The 22,972-nt window shown below is 43.2% G+C and overlaps 1 protein-coding gene across 3 annotated transcripts in view; it reads right to left on the bottom strand.

Moving 5' to 3' along the window:
• Positions 1–22,972, bottom strand: part of bbs2 (Bardet-Biedl syndrome 2) — a 136,792-nt gene that overhangs the window by 32,256 nt on the left and 81,564 nt on the right. Inside the window, exons 10-16 of one of the 3 annotated variants that reach the window (XR_012101867.1) lie at positions 16,954–17,093; positions 15,897–16,041; positions 14,617–14,803; positions 12,487–12,616; positions 10,057–10,188; positions 2,289–2,426; positions 1,932–1,977 (exon numbers count right to left, since the gene is read on the bottom strand). Coding sequence is in view for 2 of the 3 variants with exons in the window: in XM_073069629.1 (XP_072925730.1) it covers positions 2,289–2,426; positions 10,057–10,188; positions 12,487–12,616; positions 14,617–14,803; positions 15,897–16,041; positions 16,954–17,093 (872 nt within the window). In the remaining variant the exon portion in view is untranslated. The remainder of the gene's footprint in view (positions 1–1,931; positions 1,978–2,288; positions 2,427–10,056; positions 10,189–12,486; positions 12,617–14,616; positions 14,804–15,896; positions 16,042–16,953; positions 17,094–22,972) is intronic. The other 2 variants (XM_073069629.1, XM_073069630.1) reach the window with 2 other exon arrangements.

Genomic DNA, 22,972 nt, shown 5'->3' on the forward strand with positions numbered 1-22,972 from the left:
TCACAAGGTTAATTCCTGGGATGTCTGGACTGTCTTACGCAGAGAGGTTAGAGAGACTGGGCTTGTACACGCTGGAATTAAGGAGATTGAGAGGGGATCTGATTGAAACATATAAGATTATTAAAGGATTGGACAAGATAGAGGCAGGAAATATGTTCTAGATGCTGGGAGAGTCCAGTACCAGAGGGCATGGTATGAGAATAAGGGGTAGGTCATTTAGGACAAAGTTAAGGTAAAACTTCTTCTCCCAGAGAGTTGTGGGGGTCTGGAATGCACTGCCTCGGAAGGTAGTGGAGGCCAATTCTCTGGATGCTTTCAAGAAGGAGCTAGATAGGTATCTTATGGATAGGGGAATCAAGGGATATGGGGACAAGGCAGGAACCGGGTATTGATAGTAGATGATCAGCCATGATCTCAAAATGGCGGTGCAGGCTCGAAGGGCCGAATGGTCTACTTCTGCACCTATTGTCTATTGTCTAAAAGTGTTAGGCTATAGTCGATCAATGATCTGAACAATTTTAAAGGATAACGGATAAAGTGAGAATAATAGAGCATGTGAAAGGCCCTGCCCCGATGAAAGCTACAATTATTACTAAGCAACGCAGTGGTTTAATTATTGGAATACATATGTTTCTTAAGTGTTTTATATGCATGGAAAGGTAAAATATATACTATATGCTAAGACAAATGTTTGACTGACTGACGCTAAATAATACCGGATGTACTTGCTCCGACTTACGTAGAAATCCGACTTAAAGACGGAGTCAGGAACGGAACTCATACGTAACCCGGGGACTGCCTGTACAGTAAGTGTTTAAATTGCAGAGGAGGAGGAGAGGTGGAGAGTACTGTAGGAGCATCTGAAACAAGTTGAGGATCAAGAGAGAATGACAACAAACATGGCAGGAGTGTCACTGGGAATGAATGGTGAAGGCTTATTAATCTCATTGGTCTGTATAGTGACATTTCACTCAATGGCTACTTTGTTAGATACACCTGTATACCTGCTCATTTATGCAAATGTCCATAGCCAATCATGTGGCAGCAACTCAATGCATAAAAGCATACAGATATGGACAATAGATTCAGTTGTTGTTCAGACCAAGCATCAGAATGGGGGAGAAATGTTATGGAGGTGACTTTGAAGTGGAATGATTGTTGGTGCAGACAGGGTAGTATGAGTATCTCAGAAACTGCTGACCTCCTAGGGTTTTTGCACACAGCAGTCACTAGAGTTTACAGAGTGGGGGAAAATACATCTGGTGAGCAAAAATGCCTCAATGAGAGAGGTCAGAGAAGAATGGTTCAAGGTGTGACAGAAAAGTGACAGTAACTGAAGTAACCAACCCTTTTACAACAATGGTGTGCAGAAGAGATTCTCTGAACACACAACACATTGAACCTCGATGGGCTACAGCAGCAGAAGAGCACGTGGGGTTGAAAGGTGTACTAATATAGTGTAGAAACTGATGACAATAGCATTGCACTGACTTTGTTTTTTTTTACAAATTTTCTTGCTGCAGTGCAGCACCTCACTTCCAAAAAACATCCAAGGGAGTGTAGTCAATCTTTAGAAATCACAGAAATCTACTGAACCTTTGATGATACCTTTCAAAGCCATAATGATTCCAAACCAAGGTCACCCTAATCTCTGTAGTTGAGCTGCAATATACATTTGCACACACTAGCAGGCTGAGCTCCAACTCATTCATTGATGCACAAGAAAATGGGTCTTACAGTCAATATTATTCAACAATTCTCCGTTCCCAACCTGTCACTATTATAGAATATCAACAATCCCAAACAATAGTGATTTTCAGCATGGAGGAGAGCTTGAGCAGGTACCTCGAAAAATGAGATACAACCTGATCAAAATAAAGTATGTATGACTGTAGGATGGAGTGAGAGGGGAGTTGCTGAAGACTGATTACCTGGTAACCTGACCTGAAGAATATTTCCAGAATTTTCTGCTTTTATCTGTAAGATGGAAAATACCTTTGTAAAGCTATAGAGATGACACCCAATATATGTATTTCTTCTGCAGATAAACAAACACACTATGACTGTGATTTCTAGAGACCTCCAGCTCAGATTACTATTACTAACAGCAGGAGAAAGAAACACCCGTTTTATTAATTCTAACATATTTTGGTTCCCTCCAGGAATCTCATACTTTGAATAGAAATGAAGTAAACTTTCATGGCCATGTTAATGAACTGACTCATGGTTCAAATACTGATAACTGGTGTACATAATTGTGAGACTTGCTAGATGAGCAATACACATACCTGGACTAGCACCTTGTGGAGTTCTTCAAAGTAGGCAGGGAAGTCTGCTTCTACTTGAAGGTCTTCAATAGCTAGAAATGACGTCAAAGACTGGATTATTTCACCAGCAAGGTCAATATCTTCTGTTCTAATGGCAACCTGTAGGAAAAATTAACTACAGAAGTGATCAAAAACATAACTGCAGGGAAATCCTTTTACAACAGGCTTTATTTATAAGACTAAGGAAATAACCATATAACCATATAAAAATTACAGCACGGAAACAGGCCATCTCGGCACTTCTAGTCCATGCTGAACGCTTACTCTCACCTAGTCCCACCTACCTGCACTCAGCCCATAACCCTCCATTCCTTTCCTGTTCATATACATATCCAACTTTACTTTAAATGACAAAATCGAACCTGCCTCTACCACTTCTACTGGAAGCTCGTTCCGCACAGCTACCACTCTCTGAGTAAAGAAGTACCCCCTCGTGTTACACCTAAACTTTTGCCCCTTAACTCTCAACTCATGTCCTCTTGTTTGAATCTCCCCGACTCACAATGGGAAAAGCCTATCCACGTCAACTCTATCTATCCCCCTCATAATTTTAAATACCTCTATCAAGTCCCCCCTCAACCTTCTACGCTCCAAAGAATAAAGACCAAACTTGTTCAACTTTTCTCTGTAACTTAGGTGCTGAAACCCAGGTAACATTCTAGTAATCTCCTCTGTACTCTCTCTATTTTGTTGACATCCTTCCTATAATTTGGTGACCAGAACTGTACACAATACTCCAAATTTGGCATCACCAATGCCTTGTACGATTTTAACATTACATCCCAACTCTTATACTCAATGTTCTGATTTATAAAGGCCAGCATACTAAAAGCTTTCTTCACCACCCTATCCACATGAGATTCCACCTTCAGAGAATTTTGATTATTCCTACCAAAATGTAGTATCTCACACTTACCAGCATTAAACTCCATCTGCTATCTTTCAGCCCACTCTTCTAACTGGCCTTAATCTCTCTGCAAGCTTTGAAAATCTATTTCATTATCCACAACACCACCTATCTTAGTATCATCTGCATACTTACTAATCCAATTTACCACCCCATCATCCAGATCATTAATGTATATGACAAACAACATTGGACCCAGTACAGATCCGAGGAACACCACTAGTCAGCGGCCTCCAACCTGACAAACAGTTATCCACCACTACTCTCTGGCATCTCCCATCCAGCTACTGTTGAATCCATTTTAATACTTCAATATTAATACCTAACGATTGAACCTTCCTAACTAACCTTCCGTGTGGAACCTTGTCAAAGGCCTTGTCCATGTAGACAATATCCACTGCTTTACCCTCAACTTTCCTAGTAACCTCTTCAAAAAATTCAGTAAGATTTGTCAATCATGACCTTCCACGCACAAATCCATGTTGACTGTTCCTAATCAGACCCTGTCTATCATATATACCATCTCTAAGAATATTTTCCATTAATTTACCCACCATAGACGTCAAATTGCTAGGTTTACTCTTGAAACCCTTTTTAAACAATGGAACCACATGAGCAATACACCAATCCTCTGGCACCATCCACACTTCTAATGACATTTGAAATATTTCTGAAAGAGCCCCTGCTATTTCTACACTAACTTCCCTCAAGGTCCTAGGGAATATCCTGTCAGGACCCGGAGACTTATCCACTTTTATATTCTTTAAAAGTGCCAGTATTTCCTCTTCTTTAATCCTCATAGTTTCCATAACCTCCTTACTTGTTTCCCTTACCTTACACAATTCAATATCCTTCTCCTTAGTGAATACCGACGAAAAGAAATTATTTAAAATCTCCCCCATCTCTTTTGGCTCTGCACATAGCTGTCCACTCTGAGTGTCTGATTGTCAATTTTATCCCTCATTACCCTTTTGCTATTAATATAACCGTAGAAACTCTTTGGATTTATTTTCACCTTACTTGCCAAAGCAACCTCATATCTTCTTTTATCTTTTTAATTTCTTTAAGATTCTTTTTACATTCTTTATATTCCTCAAGTGCCTCATTTACTCCACACTGCCTATATTTATTGTATATCTCTCTCTTTTTCTGAACCAAGTTTCCAATATCCCTCGAAAACCATGGCTCTCTCAAACTTTTAACCTTTCCTTTCAACCTAACAGGAACATAAAGATTCTGTACCCTCAAAATTTCACCTTTAAACAACCTCTATTTCCCTATTACATCCTTCCCATAAGACAAATTGGCCCAATCCACTCCTTCTAAATCTTTTCGCGATCTCCTCAAAGTTAGCCTTTCTCCGATCAAAAATCTCAACCCTGGGTCCAGTCCTATCCTTCTCCATAATTATATTGAAACTAATGGCATTGTGATCACTGGACCCGAAGTGCTCCCCAACACATACCTCCGTCACCTGACCTATCTCATTCCCTAACAGGAGACCCAACACTGCCCTTTCTCTAGTTGGTACCTCTATGTATTGCTGCAAAAAACTATCCTGCACACATTTTACAAACTCCAAACCATCCAGCCCTTTTACAACATGGGCTTCCCAGTCTATGTGTGGAAAATTAAGATCTCCCACAATCACAACCTTGTGCTTACTACAAATATCTGCTATCTCCTTACAAATTTGCTCCTCCAATTCTCGCTCTGCATTAGGTGGTCTATAATACACCCCTATAAGTGTTACTACACCTTTCCCATTCCTCAATTCCACCTAGACGAGCCCTCTAATCTATCCTGCCAAAGCACTGCTGTAATATTTTCTCTGACAAGCAATGCAACACCTACCCCTCTTGTCCCTCCGATTCAGTCACACCTGAAGCAACGAAATCCAGGAATATTTAGTTGCCAATCACACTCCTCCTGCAACCATGTTTCACTAATAGCTACAACATCATACTTCCAGGTATCAATCCATGCTCGAAGCTCATCCACCTTTCTTACAATGCTCCTAGCATTAAAATAGATGCATTTAAGAAACTCTCCACCTCTTACTCTCTGTTTATCCCTAACAATGCAAACAACTTTATTATCTTTTTCTTCCTTCTCCCCTACATCTTCGGTCTGAGCGCTCACCTTCTCTGTCACTGCCTATCCTCCTTCACACTCTGTCTACTAGCTTTCTCTATTTGTGAACTAACCTCCTCTCTCCTAGTCTCTTCAATTTGATTCCCACCCCCCAACCATTCTAGTTTAAAGTTTCCCCAGTAGCCTTCGCAAATCTCCCCACCAGGATATTGGTCCCCCTAGGATTCAAGTGCAACCTGTCCTTTTTGTACAGGTTTCACCTGCCCCAAAAGAGGTCCCAATGATCTAGAAACTTGAATCCCTGCCCCCTGCTCCAATCCCTTAGCCACGCATTTATCCTCCACCTCATTCCATTTCTACTCTCACTGTCGCGTGGCACAGGCAGTAATCACGAGATTACTACCTTTGCGGTCCTTCCTAAGCTCCCATCCTAACTCCCTATATCCTCCTTTCAGGACCTCTTCCTTTTTCCTACCTATGTCTTTGGTACCTGTATGTACCACGATCTCTGGCTCCTCATCCTCAAACTTCAGGATATCTTGGACGCGATCAGAAACATCCCGGACCCTGGCACCAGGGAGGCAAACTACCATCCGGGTCTCCTGACTGCGTGCACAGAATCGCCTATCTGACCCCCTTACTATAGAGTCCCCTATTACTATTGCCTTCCTCTTCCTTTCACTACCCTTCTGAGCTACAGGGCCAGACTCTGTGCCGGAGGCACGGCCACTGTTGCTTCCCCCAGGTAGATTGTCCCCCACAACAGTACTCAAACAAGAGTACTTATTGTCAAGGGGTACAGCCACTGGGGTACTCTCTAGTACCTGACACTTCCCCTTCCCTCTCCTAACAGTGACCCACTTGTCTGCTTCCCGTGGCCCCGGTGTGACTACCTGCCTGTAACTCCTCTCTATCAACTCCTCACTCTCCCTGACCAGACGAAGGTCATCGAGCTGCAGCTCCAGTTCCCTAACACGGTCCCTTAGGAGCTGCAGCTCGGCGCACCTGGCGCAGATTTGGACGTCCGGGAGGCTAGGAGACTCCAGGACCTCCCACATCCCACATACTTCCCTCTTTCCTCAAATAACAGGAAAAATTGAAACCTAAACCTACCTTGCCTTGCCCGTTTCCGCCTAAGCCCGCTGAGCCCAAGCCCTTAAGCCTTCACTCTGCTCCCGGCTTACTCTGCTGCCCGCAAACAACGCTAGCTGGATTCATAGAATTCTAGTGAAATAATTCCTTGCTGAGTACATTTGAGATTAATTCAATTATGTTCTGCTTGGAGGTGTTGCCTGAGGAAGTGTTAGTTGAGTGGTGTTTAGAATAATGAAATGTAATCTCATCACAATACATCTGACTCTGAGGTGAATTGACTGGGTAGATGCTGAAAGACTGCTTGCCTCCAGGTTCTAGATTCCGGAGGCAGAAGAACCTCTCAAGATAAAAAAGACTGTCATGAAGTGAAATTTATTCACAGGGGTGTGAATCCCTCAAGGTCTTTGGGTACCTATTTACATGTTTCATGTACTCAAGCTTGATTCTTTCTCTCTAAAGAAATCAAGAGATATGGGGATTAGAAACAAAGTGGAAGTAGTACTGGATTAATTATTAAATGATAGCAGGACTAAGAATTCAGATAACAAAGCTCACACCTATTTCTGATGCTATTGTGAAAAGTTATTTGACAAAATCCTATAGTCAATGTAAACACCACCCTGCCCTCTATCAGAAGACCTTCATTTTCTGGTGCAGCATCAGAAGTGAAGTCAGGTTCCATGAATAGAAAAGAAAGCAAGAACTATTTTAGAAACATAGTAAACCTACAACACAATACAGGCCCTACGGCCCACAATGCTGTGCCGAACATGTCCTTACCTTAGAAATTAACTAGGGTTACCCACAGCCCTCTATTTTTCTGAGTTCTATGTACCTTGTCCAGGAACCATTTCTGCCTCCACCATCAGCAGCCCATTTCATGCACTCACCCCTCTTTGCATAAAAAACTTTCCCCTGACATCTCCTCTGTACCTACTTCCAAGTACCTTAAAACTGTGCCCTCTTGTGCTAGCTATTTCAGCCCTGGGAAAAAGCCTCTGACTACCCACACAATCAATGCCTCTCATCATCTTATACACCTCTATCCGGTCACCTCTCATCCTCTGTCGCTCCAAGGAAAAAAGGCCGAGTTTGCTCAACCAATTCTCGTAAGGCATGCTCCCCAATCCAGGCAACATCCTTGTAATCTCCTCTGCACCCTTTTTACAGTTTTCACATCCTTCCTATAGTGAGGTGACTAGAACTGAGTACAGTAATCCAAGTGAGTTCTGACCAGGGTCCTATAGAGCTGCAACATTACCTATTGGCTCCTAAACTCAATCCCACTATTGATGAAGGCCAATGTACTGTATGCTGTCTGAACCACACAGTCAACCTGCACAGCAGCTTTGAGTGTCCTATGGACTCGGACCCCAAATCCCTCTGATCCTCCACACTGCCAAGAGTTTTATCGTTAATACTATATTCTGTCATCATATCTGACCTACCAAAATGAACCACCTCACACTTATCTGTGTTGAACTCCAACTGCATCCTATCAATGTCCCACTACACTCCACACTACCCACACCTCCAACTTCTGTGTCATCAGCAGATTTACTAACCCATCTCTCCACTTCTTCATCCAGGTCATTTATAAAGATCACGAAGAGTAGGGGTCCCAGAACAGATCTCTGAGGCACACCACTGGTGACTGACCTCCATGGAAAATATGACCTGTTTACAACCACTCTTTGCTTTCTGTGGGCAAGTCAGTTCTGGATCCACAAAGCAATGTCACCCTAGATCCTATGCTTCCTTACATTTTCAATAAGCCTTGCATGGGGTACCTTGTCAAATGCCCAGCTGAAATCCATATATACTACATCTACTGCTCTACCTTCATCAATGTGGTTAGTCACATCCTCAAAAAATTCAATCAGGCTCGTAAGGCACGACCTGCCTTTAACAAAGCCATGCTGACTACTCCTAATCGTATTATGCCTCCACAAATGTTCATAAATCCTGCCTTTCAGGATCTTCTCCATCAACTTACCAACCACTGAAGTAAGAATTGAAATGAAACTAATTGTTATATAATCAGCAAGGAATTTATAATCCTTAAGGAATTTATAATTCCTATAAGGAATTTCAGAGCAAAGGGGGTTAACTAGTGGAGCACCCCAGCTATTGTGGCCTTATTTATTTCATCATCATTGTTATGTGCCGTGTCAAATGACATGGGCAATCATGGTCTTTCTGTGACCATGATTGTTCTTATTGAATTTTCCTACAGAAGCGGTTTGGCATTGCCTTCTTCTGGGCAGTGCCTTTACACCTCAGCCATCTTCAACACACTTCAGAGACTGTCTGCTTAGCATCAACAGTCACTTAATCAGGACTTGTGAAATGCAACAGCTGCTCATACTATCTGCTCCCATGGTTTCACATGACCCTAATCAGGAAGTGGGGGCTAAGCAGGAGCTACAGCTTGCTCAAGGGTGACCTGTGGAGGGGAGGAGCGCCTCGCACCTCCTTTTGGAGAGACATATCTCCACCCCATTACCCAAATCTATTTAATATCTACATTAATGACCTAGAGGAGGGAATAAATTACAAAGGTTCCCAATTTGCTGGTGAAAGGAAAATAGGTAGAAAGGGCCTATTGTGAATAGACACTAATTCTGCAATGGAATGCAGGCAGACTGAGAGACTGGATGAAAGCTTTGACTGAGAGATGAATATGGTGAAGTACAAGTCATCACTTCAGAAAGACAAATTAAAAGATAGATTATTATCTAAATGGACAGTCTGAAAATGAGTGAAGTACAGAGGGATCTATGTGCTCTAGTGCATGAATCACAAAGAAAGGTCAAATAGTAAAAAAGGCAAAAAAAACAGACATTTATTATAAAGGGGTTGAAATTTAAAAATAGGGAGGCTCTGTTACAGCTTTATAACTATACTGGGAGTTAGTGGGCCATAGCTGGAATACTGTGCACAGTTTTGGGCACTTTACCTTAAAACAAGTAGCATTCTAGGCATTCCAAAGGAGATTCGCCAGGCTAATTTTTGGGATGAGAGGTGTGTTCTATCAAGAGTAACTGGGCAGTTCTGGGTCTGCATTCCTTGGAGTTTAGAATAATGAGAATTTACCTTATTCAGACATAACAGATGTTAACAGGGCTTGAAGAATGGATGCCAAGATTTTTCACCAGTGGGAGAGCCATGAACAAGGGTGCATAGCTGCAAAATAAGTGGCTGGTTATGTAAACTGCAGTGACGAGAAGGGAAGGGGGTGAAGAACTGAAAGAGAACTAGATTTGGAGAGGGGAGGCTTGGAGTATTCCCTTTGTACAGGGGACAGATCAGGGAGGAGAAGGTTGTTGGCCTTGAAGGAATTTCTTTGAACTTTTGACTTCAGTTAACTTTTTGAAATTCTTTTTGAGTTGCTCTATTACCCTGCAAGTTTAAGATGCAGAGAAGACCAATTCAGTTTAAAAACCTAACAATGACATAAGGAACATTTGACGTGGAGGAAAACAAAGTTAGAGAGAAAAGTGTAAGATTTATTTGGATAACACTGGCATGGAGGTAGTACAGATATATGGCATCTGTGTAAAATTGTTAGCTTGTATTTGTAAAATCATTTTTAAAGTCAGTTTTATTTTCAGTTTAGTAAAACAACATTACCTCTCCATTAATATTCATTTTAATAATCAGCTGCCCACCGTCTCTCAGGGATATGAAGCAGACTTCCAATGGTGCAGATGGGCAATCAATATCTTCAGGTAAGAGGAAGTTCTGATTTATCCACATCACAACCTATAAAGGGAACAGCAAATAATATAAAGTGAAGTCAACACGGCAACCAAATTCACACAACTCCAAAAACATCACATCTGATTCAACCACAGTCAGGTAGTGGTCCAAATAGCACCTGGGAGTGGTTGCCTTAGTAATTGTAATTGGACAAAAACATATCAGAGTCCACTTATCACAACCGGACAGTTCTCTATCAATTATGTAATATGTAAGTCAGGGGTTTCCAACCTTTCTAATGTCATTAGCCCAGGGATCCATGGACCCCAGGTTGGGGAGCCCCTGATGTAAGTTATCACTGACACTGTATAAGTACCAGTGCAGTAACAGAAAATGTATTTCTTATCAGAAGTCATCTCTCCATTCAAATGGAAAGCTAAAGGATCTTTAATGCCCTTTTTTCTTCTAGATACTACAATTATCAACTTGTGGTAATATTGAACTGTAAAATAACTTATGAAAAAAGCAGTAATTTAAGTGTCTTTAAGGAAAGGAAATTGGCTGGGACCAGCTGGAATGACTAAGAAAGTGACTGTGAACTAGTTTTATGACAGTACTTCATAATGCAGTAGAAATTTTACTGATATCTATGGTAATAAATAGATATCAGTAAAATTTAAAAAAATGTCAATGACAGCACTGTTATAAACAGGACACTGCAGTGTGGATTGAATTACTGGAGTGGAATTGGTGCAAAATTCCATACACAAAAATGAGAGGATGTGACCATCTTCACAAGAGGAGCTAATCACTTCTTCTTAGAACTCAATAGCACATCTATTACCCAACTCCCATCAATACCTTAAGTGTCACTGCTGATCAGAAACTTAATTAAATTAGCTTCATAAATATTGTCACAAGCTGTGTGAAATATAGTGAGTGAATAATTTCTCAATTTGTTAAAGCCTTTCCACCATCTGCAAGAAACAAGTCAGGTATGTAATGAAATACATCCTATTTGTCTGTATAAGTTAAGCTTGACTGTATCCAGGCCAGACTTCTTGATCGGCTGCTTATCCCTCCAAGATCTGCACACCAAATATGAAAATAGTTAGCAATGTGTTCTGTGGATGCATCTGGATTGTCCAGAGGAAGGGTCCCAACCTGAAACATCTACTGTCCATGTCCGCTTCTCTCCATAGATGCTGCCTGACCCACAGAATATATCCTGCATCCAGTGTTTTGCTCCATGTTTCTGCAGTGTCTTGTGTCCAAGACTTCTTTAGCATTACCTTTCAAACTTGCACATAGGACATTGCAGCAGGTGAATGGGGATACCACCACTCCCTCAGATCTTTCTCCAAATTGGATATCATCATGACTTGTAAGTACATCACCAATCTTTCATCATGGTTTAAAAAAAAATCCTAGAACTCCTCGCCTAACTGTGCTACAGAGATGTGTGGCTTTATAAGGCAGCTTAGACACTTTCTCAAGGGCCATTTGGATGTGCATTACATACTGGCCTTGCCATTGACAGCTGCATTTCTTCAATGAATTTTTAAATATTTTAAGAGAATGTAAGTTAGACAGAATATCTGTAACATGCATTATTCTTGACCTTTTCACTAGTGAGAACAGTTTCTGAGAACTGTTTATATACCTGATGATTTTAAATCTCTCTCAAAACTCCTCTGTTCCAAGGGGTACAGGGTCAGCTTCTCCAATTCACATAATTTTAATTCACCTTTCTCCCTGAAATCATTGTTGAAAATCTCTTCTACGCCCTTTCTAATGTCTTCATAAAATAATGGCACACAAAAGCCCCAAATTCCACATACATTTTAGCTACTTTCTCAATCTGTCCCAAATCTTTCAATGAACAGTTCAGATAAACCACAAGATTTTGTTGCTTCAGTACTGTTATAAATGTGTCTTCCAGTCTTTGTCGTTATTCCTAACCAAATCTAACAATTTTGCATTTCTCTACATTGCATTCCACCTGCCTCCTAACTTGCCATTTCACCCTCCTGCCCATATCTCCTTGAAGTCTATTGTAATCCCATTCATAGTTCACTAGGTTTTCAAGTTTCATGTCAATAAATTGCAAGTCACCACTGCATTGTTCAATTGTTTTCTTCAACATTATCTCTTACTTCATTACTTTAATTCTAATATCTTTAACTCATTCTTCTCAAAGACCTGGAAACTTTCTGACACTTTACCCAATTCAATTTACCCTCTCCCTCCATCATTCAGGATCACATTTTGATGACACTATCTTGACTAACTTCATAATCAGAGAACCTTACTGATGCCCACTAAAGTCAGAACATGATATAGGTCAATGCTTCAACTTACCCTCTGCATACGATCACTGATTGTGAAGGTGACATAACTCCGAGGTTCAGCACCAGTTCCTGGAGTGCATTGTGCATACATTGAAAATCGTGGCAGCTGTCTTGTCAGTTCAAACACATGAAACTGCATGCTGAGCACAAATATCACAACATCATTCCCAATTTTTATTGAACAAAACTGTCTACAGTAATGTTACCTCACATCAAATTACTTCTATAATTCAAGACTTTATGAAGGTACTAAACACCTAGTGTGGTTTCACAGTAATTCAGCTTATTTGTCTGGGGTCTCTCGCAATTCCCTTTTCATATTTTTACTCAGATCTTTCAAAGTGTTCCTCTGAATGCACTTGTTGGGGCTTTTCAGTGTTGTAACTAGTTTATGCTTTATACCTTTGAATACAGGCAATTTTGCAGTTTGCCATCATAACATTGTCAACTGTCAGAAATTGGATAAGATAATGAATTACTTAATAACACACACCTGTGTTAGATGCATCTTACTTCAAATAGGAAAAAAAATAAGCATCTTATATTCAGCTTCAACATACACTGTTGTTACATACCCCATGGGTATCTTGTGACTGTCTTATGACCATGATGTAATTGAGTATCTGGTGAGCATAATGTCTTGTGATGGTGGGGTGATGTAATTTCCCGCCAGTGTGAGGTCACGTGATGACATGTTCCAACAGGTATAAAATGGGAAAGCCTGCTGTGATGCAGGAGTTTTGTGTTGAGTCGTCGTTTAATTCATCAGTTACTCCATTATGCTGTGTATTTGGTCTCATGATGCAATTTTGTTTTAAAGTGGAGTTTTACTTTCTACTGTAAGGTACAGCATTGGTGTGCTGGCAGTTTTTCTAATCACTGCCAGTCACGTTTGATGTATCTTTGATTTAATTTTAAAGTCTAAGTATTGGAGAGTGAAGATTTTTATTTCCTTCGTCGCGAAATCCTTCAGACAACGCATATTTCGACTGGGATCAGTCATGTCGTCGAGGAATTCATTACTTCAGGAAAGTCTCTCCTAATTAACTGTATAAATCACCTGGACTTTCGTATTTACCACTTTAAGTCTGTGTTCGCATTTAACACTTTAAGAGTTGTTACGAAGTTGCCATATAGCAGTTAACTTACGGTTAAGTTAGTCATTTGTTTACTTTTCAGTTTTATTGAGCAGAGTTTAATAAATATTTATTCATTTATAAAAAGCCTGTCTCAATTCTATATTCATTGTTGCCGGAGACGTACCGTAACACTGTTCATGTGCAATTAACCACACACACTGAAAGGTACTGACTGTAATACAAACAAGCACTACAGGAAATTTTGCACACAAGAGCTCATTAAAATTACAAGATTAATAAGAACATAGGAACACAAAAAGCTATTCAACCCCTTGACCTTACCATTTTATTAATTAGAACATCTCCATTCTTTAAATCCCAATTCATTGCCCTTTCCAGCAGTTCTTTAGATTCAAATGTCAACCTCTTTTTAATTGGAATTTATATTTGATATAGTTAATAAACTGAGAAACCTTAATAAGGCTATCTCCAGTCTTCTCTTTAAATACATCATGCCTTCTGAACATGTTTCTAATATGTAAGTTTGACATTTTATTCAAAAGATAGAATCTTCTTCAAAGCTGAATTTTCCACAAATGCACTTAAGAATATTGTATATTCCATAATTATGTTTATGTCCTCCAGCTGAACCTCAAACAACGAGGCTCAACTGGAGGACTTAAGCATAGTAGTTCAGTGTAAGCAAGTCAATTTGACATTCAAAAGCAAGGCTTCATGCTCAAAGCCCTGTGTTGACTTACAGTACCTTGTTACAGTATATATTTCACATCCTGAGCATAACTATATAACCCAGATACTGTAAATAAGACAAATGCTTGGACAATTTTCAAATTAAACAGGGAATGGCAGAAAATATACACAGGTTCGGCTGCATCTGTGCAAACAGAAACAGAGTTTACAAGTACAGGTTGAAGCCATTCATCATAACATGACACTACAATATGGTTCAAGTTGTTTGCAGTCAAAATAAAAGGGCATCTGCAAGTTACATTTCATTCAATCTACACAGGGCTCATCCAGTTTCCTCTCCCACTGCTCACCTGTTTCTGTAGCCCACAAAAGCCTTGATGTGTAGATCCACTTGGACATCTTTTGGTGGAACAATGGGAACCTGGATATGTCCAGAGAGATTGTGTGCACTGGGATGAACGACATGAGACTCTCCATTAAATATACCCTCGGCGAAGATAAGTACAACCCGAATGATTGTGTCTATATGAAAACAGACTTGCAGTAAAATGAGGGAAATGCAAATAAATAATGTATAATTGATAAAACAAGTTTGCTAACTATACAAAGTAGTTTGTATAAATGATTGATTACATCTACCAAAAGATGAACATGTTGCTTTGACCTGGCCTTTTACGATGGTAAGATACTGCAACCACAAACACATGCCTTGCTGAATATGGGTACTAGATGCAGCTTCATGAATATGCCCTTCAGATAGTGAAGCACAAAATAAACTTGATTATATCAACTATGGAACTTCAAGTACAGTGCCTTCAAAACGTTTTCAGCCCCCACAACTGCAGATAAGATTGATGTACTACTTGACAATTACTGTTGAGGCTAGTAGAATCAGTAACTGTAAAAATTACTGTCAGATCTAATATCACTAGTGCTCTTTGCCCACTGAGAAAATATTAAATATCATTAATGGTCTCCAGTCAGATTTTTTTTAAATAGTTGCCATGTAAAAAGGTAAATATGTAGCTGGAAATGAAGTTATAATTCTGTGGCTTTCACAAGGAACTTCAGAAAAAGGGAAAGATTTGGAATTATGTACTTATTCCACTTTCTTGGCACGTCCCCAAGTGCTCTACAGCCTCAGAAATACTCATGAGAAACAAGAAAACTGACAGCCAAATTGCACACAACAAAGTCATTCAATCAAGCCAGTGTTGTGAAAATAGCCAAATAATCAACTTAAGCAAGTGATTATTAAGGGCTACATTTTGGCCAGGATTTCTGAAAGAACTCCAGTTCCCTTTCTCTAAAATAACCGTACAATCAATTGTCCCATTCATTTGTGTTGCTTGGATTTCCATCATCTGCAGATTTTCTCTCATTTATGTAGGTTTTGTTCCCAACATTAGGTTTCCTGTACATGAATTAATAGTGAATCCATGTTCAAAACTAACTAATGAGCCAAGTTTAACCAGTACATTAAAAAACCATGATTCAAATAATAAACCTTGGAAATAATTTTTAAATCTAAAAGTTAGCAATTTTAATAACGGCAACAACTACAAAAAGGTGTAATTCTTTGATACATCTCCTGGAATGTATAACTCAACATATCTTAAGGTAAATTTACCATTGAATGTAGAAATGTTCAGCTCCACATGTGGACTCTGGTTGTCAGTGCCCATGTTAACGGACAGGCTTGTCTGCAGTTGTGTATTGGCTGGAATGATGCCCATTTGTCCATCCCCTTCCCCTCCAAGAGCATTCAGGGCAATCTGACACAAGTGAAACATGTACATAATTAACAGTTACTCATGCATCTACGACCTACAGTATATCTGGATTCTGAAAATCCCAGCCAAACATGAACACTAATTTCACACTCAGAAAAGCTCCATGCAACTCTCAAACTTTTAGACCATGATTTTTATATTACCTTACACTTCATTGGCAGGGTGTGGTAAACTATGTGTATACCTGCCTGGACCCCTGTATAAAGGCGACTGGAGGCACTGCTCCTCCCTCAGTCTCCAAGATGTCCTGGTCACGTTTGCAGATAATAAAAGCCTATCTTTTGCCTCCCATCTCCGAGAGTTATTGATGGTGCATCACAGGGATAAATGCTTTATATATTACAAATTGGAAATAAGCAAAATAAAAATCAGAAACAAACTTATTTTTCTACCATGACTTGAGTGAAGTTAGCAGACCAGTAGCACTGATGTGGGCAGCACAGTGTTCTGCTGACACCGAGCTCTCAGTGACCCTGGTTCATTCCTGACTTCACTAGCTGTCAGTGTGGAGTTTGTGTGTTTGTCCCGTGACACATAGATTTGCCCTGGATGCTGCTGTTTCCTCCAACACCTAAAGACATACAGGTTAATTAGTTCCTGTAAATTATGCCTGGTGCAAATGGATGGCAGTTAAATCAATGAAGTGTGTGTGTGTGGGGGGGGGGGGATTGTAGTGGAGAGTTGATGTGCAAGTTATAGGGATATAAATGCGGAAAAGGAACAGATCAGAATGCACGAGAGTCAATTTAGACTCAGCAAAATGATTTACCTTGTATGACGTGAGAAAATATTAAACATAATCAGTCCACTGATTCTAACAATTTACAACAGTTATTAGATATCTGAGGAATTGGCACCATCAACTACTATAAACACATTTGCTGACAAACCAACCTTTGAATTTTCCTCATAGTTACGCAGCTCAAGCAATAGATTCTGTTTGCGTTGGCTCAGTTCACGAATCAAATCTTGTTCTACATTGCTGTCCATCAGATTTCCTTTCATCTCCCAGCTGGCAGGCAGGTAGCCTCGAACTACAGAACAGGGGACAAATAACTTACACAGCAATTCCAGTGCTCTAGAAATGCAGATCTTACCCACGGGTATTCTTCATATGTAACTGTGGGTAATGTTTGCCAATACATTATTTATGTTTGACTTGGAGGAGGAATTAGCTCAGCATTATCTGATATTCATACTGTCTTTCTGAATGGAACACTGCTGCGGAACGTAACTAAAGGATTATGCAAGGAAAGGACACTTACACCAGATACCGAGTACTCATTACTGCAGAAAGCCCACATGAATAGAGAATATAAAATTCTATATTCATACCATAATACTGCCAGGAGTCAATGGATGGAGGTACTGCAACAAGCTTTCTCTAGTATTGATCAATCTAAATGAGGCTAGTTGAGTTGCTTTGTATCTAAGTCAAAAGTAAATAAATCATTGGAATTGGGCACCTTAGTAGAGAAAAATACATGTTGAGAATATTATAACATTGTAAAAGGGGCAAGTTAATTAAAGGAACAAGATTTCTCACAGATTTATTAAAGGAACATCATGTCAGATTAATTAGAATTTTTGAAGCAATTGCAGATAAGATCAATTAAGTTACTGCATTAGGTTAAGTTCCTATAGTTTTAGGAAGCCTTTGACTAATTTAAACATATATAGGGGTTATGATAACAATCCTAATGGAAGTGTTTTGACCAAAAATGTTGACTCTTTATTCCTTTGCATAGATGCTGCCCGACCTTCTGAGTTCCTCCAGCATTCTGTGTATGTTATGACAACAATGTCTGTAAATGATACAAAAATAGGTCACGGTAATTGATAGCAAGAAAAGAAGATGCTGTAGCAATGTGCTACACACAGCGCTGAAATAACGACACGCAGTCAGTAAGCCGTTTCGAGACTAGTTTATTCAAACTTTGCGGCGCTGGCATTTAATCCCTAGCGCCCGCCCTCTCCGGGCGGAAATGACATCAGAGGTGCATTACGAAATTCTCTCCCCACGCGCTGGCTATTTGTGAGCCGGTTCACCTGCGCAGAAAGTGGGTCGCCACATAACCTCCCCCAGAACCGGCGATACACCCCCCAATGTCTACAGTCTGGATCAACCTCTGTTTGGGAGGTCTGCCTCTGCGCCGCGGTGCCGAACCTTGACCAGCTGCGCCAAGTCCACATGGGCTGGTTTGAGTCGGTCCACCGTGAAAACCTCTTCTCTCCCCGCAATGTCCAGAACGTATGTGGACCCGTTGTTGTTGATCACTTTGAACGGCCCCTCGTATGGCCGCTGTACGGTGCCCGGTGTCCGCTACTTCGTACAAACTCAAACTTACAGTTCTGCAGGTCTTTGGGTACATGGGTCGGGGTCCGTCCGTGCTGTGAAGTTGGTACGGGGGCCAGGTTGCCGAGCCTTTCGCGAGCCTGTCCAGGACTGCTGCGGGTTCTTCCTCTTGCCCCCTTGGGGCTGGTATGAACTCTCCTGGGATGGCCAGGGGCGCGCCGTAGACCAACTCGGCCGAAGAAGCGTGCAGATCCTCTTTGGGCGCCGTGCGGATTCTGAGCAGGACCCAGGGAAGCTCATCCACCCAGTTAGGACCTTTCAGGTGGGCCATGAGAGCCGACTTCAAGTGACGGTGGAAGCGTTCCACTAGTCCATTCGTCTGTGGGTGGTAGGCAGTTGTGTGGTGTAGCTGCATTCCCAACAGGCTGGCCACAGCCGACCACAGGCTGGAGGTGAACTGGGCACCTCTGTCGGAGGTAATGTGGGCCGGTACCCCAAAGCGTGCTACCTAGGTTGCAATCAGTGCTCGGGCGCAGGAATCGGCAGATGTGTCGGTGAGCAGGACCACCTCTGGCCACCTCGTGAACCGGTCTACCATAGTTAGGAGGTACCGCGCTCCTTGGGACACTGGTAGGGGGCCCATGATATCCACATGAATGTGGTTGAACCTCCAGTGAGTGGGTACGAACTGCTGCGGCGGGGCTTTAGTGTGCCGCTGCACCTTGGCTGTTTGGCACTGCACGCATGTTCTGGCCCATTCACTGACCTGCTTGCGAAGTCCGTGCCACGCGAACTTGCTGGAGACCAGCCAAACGGTTGTCCTGATAGATGGGTGCACCAAACTGTGTATGGAGTCGAAAACTCGCCACCTCCAGGCTGCCGGGACGATGGCGCGAGGTTGGCCGGTAGCCACGTCGCACAGGAGGGCCCTCTCACCTGGGCCTACGAGAAAGTCTTGCAGCTGCAAACCCGAGACTACGGTCCTGTAGCTGGGCATCCCGTCATCTGCCTGCTGCGCCTCCGCCAGTGCTGCATAGTCCACCCCCAGGGACAGGGCCTGGACAGTTGGTCTGGAGAGTGCGTCCACCACGACGTTGTCCTTTCCCGAGACATGCTGGATGTCCGTCGAGTACTCAGAGATGTAGGACAGATGTTGCTGCTGGCGAGCCGACCAGGGATTGGACACCTTCGTGAACGTGAAGGTCAACGGTTTGTGGTCCGTGAACATGGTGAACGGCCTGCCTTCCAAGAAGTACCTGAAATGCCGGATTGCCAGATACAGTGCCAACAGCTCCCAGTCAAAAGCACTGTACTTGAGTTCGGGTGGTCGTGGGTGCTTGCTGAAGAACGCCAGGGGTTGCCAGCGCCCCTCAATGAGCTGCTCCAGCACCCCACCGACTGCTGTGTCAGATGCGTCCACCGTGAGGGCGGTCAGAACGTCTGTTCCGGGGTGCACCAGCATTGCGGCATCTAGCAAGGCTTCCTTGGCTTTAACGAAAGCGGCTGCGGCCTCCTCATCCCAAGTAATGTCCTTGTCTTTACCCGACATCAGGGTGTACAAAGGCCACATGATACGGGCTGCCGAGGGGAGGAAACGGTGGGTGAAGTTTACCATACCAACGAACTCCTGCAGGCCTTTGACCGTGTTGGGCCGGGCAAAGTGGTGGATCGCGTCTACCTTGGCGGGCAGAGGTGTTGCCCCGTCTTTGGTAATCCTGTGGCCCAGGAAGTCAATGGTATCGAGACCGAACTGGCATTTGGCCGGGTTGATCGTGAGGACAAAATCACTCAGGCGGGAGTAGAGCTGGCGGAGGTGGGACAGATGCTCCTGACGACTACTGCTGGCTATAAGGATGTCGTCCAAATAGATGAACGCAAAGTCCAGGTCGCGTCCCACCACATCCATTAGCCGCTGGAACATCTGTGCAGCATTCTTCAGGCCGAACGGCATTCGGAGGAACTCGAACAGGCTGAACGGGGTGATGAATGCTGTTTTGGGGATGTCTTCAGGGTGCACTGGGATTTGATGGTATCCCCGGACGAGGTCTACTTTGGAAAAGATTCTTGCCTCATGCAGGTTTGCTGCAAAGTCCTGTATGTGCGGCACAGGGTAGCGGTCTGGAGTTGTAGCGTCATTCAGTCTGCGGTAGTCGCCGCATGGTCTCCAACACCCCGCTGCTTTGGGCACCATGTGCAGTGGGGAGGCCCATGGGCTGTCGGACCTCCGTACGATCCCCAATTCCTCCATCCTCTTGAACTCCTCCTTCGCCAGGCAGAGCTTTTCCGGGGGGGGAGTCTTCGTGCGCGGGCGTGGAGGGGTGGTCCCTGGGCCGGGATGTGGTGCTGTACCCCGTGTCTGGGCATGGCTGCCGTGAACTGCGGTGCCAGAATCAATGGAAAGTCCGCCAGGATTCTGGTGAATTCGTTGTCTGACAGCATGATGGAGTCCAGGTGTGGGGCTGGCAACTTGGCTTCACCCAGGGAGAACGTCTGGAAAGTCTCAGCATGTACCAGTCTTTTCCCTTGCAAGTCAACCAGCAAGCTGTGAGCTCGCAAGAAGTCCGCCCCCAGGAGTGGTTGGGCCACGGTGGCCAGTGTGAAGTCCCACGTGAACCAGCTGGTGCCAAACTGCAGCTGCACTGTGCGGGTGCCGTAGGTCCGTATCATGCTGCCGTTTGCGGCCCTCAGGGTGGGTCCTGGCTTCCTATTGCGGGTGTCATACCCCATCGGGGGCAAGACGCTGATCTCCACTCCGGTGTCGACCAAGAAGCGGCGTCCTGACTGTTTGTCCCAGATGTACAAGAGGCTGTCCTGGTGGCCAGCCGCCTTAGTCATTAGCGGCAGCTGGCCCTGGCCCTGGCCATTGCCCCACCGCTGGTGATAGAAACACCACTGTTCACTGTCCTCCTCACTCCAGCCTCTGTGTTGTGTGCGCCCCTCTGCCGGGCCTGGTCTGGTCCGCTGTTGGGTGCGAGGCCTGGTAATCTGACTGACGGACGCCACGCTCTCCCTCTTGGCTTTCCACAGCACGTCTGCCTGGGCCGCTGAAATCTGCGTCGGCCAGCAGCAGAGGTATGTCCTCCAGCAGTTGCTCTAGGAACGCTTGCTCAAACATGAGGCAGGGCTTGTGTCCGTCAGCCAGAGCCAGCATCTCGTTCATCAATGCTGACGGCAGCCTGTCTCCCAAACCATCCAGATGAAGCAGGCGGGCACCCCGCTCACGCCATGAGAGGCCAAAGGTCTCAATAAGCAGCGCTTATTATTTGCTTCATATTTGCTTCAAATGCTTCATATTTGCCTTCTCCCGGGGGCGACTGTATGAAAACCGCAACCTGGGCGGCCGTCTCCTAGTCAAGGGCACTCACCACGTGATAGTAACGCGTGGAATCAGAAGATATCTGCCGAATCTGGAACTGGGCTTCTGCTTGGCTAAACCACACGCGTGGTCGCAGCGTCCAGAAAGTCGGCAGTTTTAGCGAAACTGCGTGAACAGATGAAGAGTCGGTCATCTTTGGTCCAAATCCAAATGCAAACGGGATTTGGACCTTCGGGGTCACCAATGTAGCGATGTGCTACACACAGCACTGAAATAACGACACATAGTCAGTAAGCCGTTTCAAGACTAATTTATTCAAACTTTGCGGCACTGGCATTTAATCCCTAGCGCCCGCCCTCTCCGGGTGGAAATGATGTCAGAGATGCATTACAAAAGTCTCTCCCCGCGCGCTGGCTAATTGTGAGCCGGTTCGCCTGCGCTGAAAGTGGGTCGCCACAATGCAACTTGCAGGAAATGATTAATGAAATGTGTGAATAAAGATGACAAACAGGATTCATTCTGAAAATATAAACACAAGACATTATACAGATGCTGGAAATTTAGAGCAACACACACACACCCACAAAATGCTGGAGAAACTCAGCAAATCAGGCAACATCAAGGGAAAACCATAAACAATTGATGTTTCAGGCTGAAACTTTTCTGCAGGACTCATTCTGAAAAAGTGTGAGGTGACTGAACTGGCAAGTGTACCAATAAACTGTACACTGAAGTGTAAAACTGAAGAAGGACCTTGGAGTGTATGTCTTCTTCTTCTTGCAAGCATGATAGGTAATGTTAAGAAAGTATGCTCCATTACCTGAGAACATGGAGGTCTTACTTGAACTATATAAAACACAAGTGAGGCCACAGCTAGAGTACTGTTTACTGTATTTAGTCATCACAGTACACAAAAGGTTTGGGGCAGACAGGAAAGCCTCTTTCCCTCAGATGAGATCAAAAACTAGAGCAAACATGAGGAAATCCGCAGATGCTGGAAATTCAAACAACAACACACACAAAATGCTGGTGGAACACAGCAGGCCAGGCAGCATCTATAGTGAGAAGTGCTGTCGACGTTTCGGGCCAAGACCCTTAGTCTAACGTTAGTCCTGACGAAGGGTCTCGGCCCGAAACGTCGACAGCGCTTCTCACTATAGATGCTGCCTGGCCTGCTGTGTTCCACCAGCATTTTGTGTGTGTTGTTGTTCAAAAACTAGAGCATCAGTTTAAAGTAGAAGGACTGACAGAATGATTCTATGGAAGTTGAAGAAAATAATTTTTACACAGGAATGGCAAGA

The sequence above is a fragment of the Hemitrygon akajei genome, chromosome 17 (assembly GCF_048418815.1).
Source record: "Hemitrygon akajei chromosome 17, sHemAka1.3, whole genome shotgun sequence".
NCBI lineage: Eukaryota > Metazoa > Chordata > Chondrichthyes > Myliobatiformes > Dasyatidae > Hemitrygon > Hemitrygon akajei.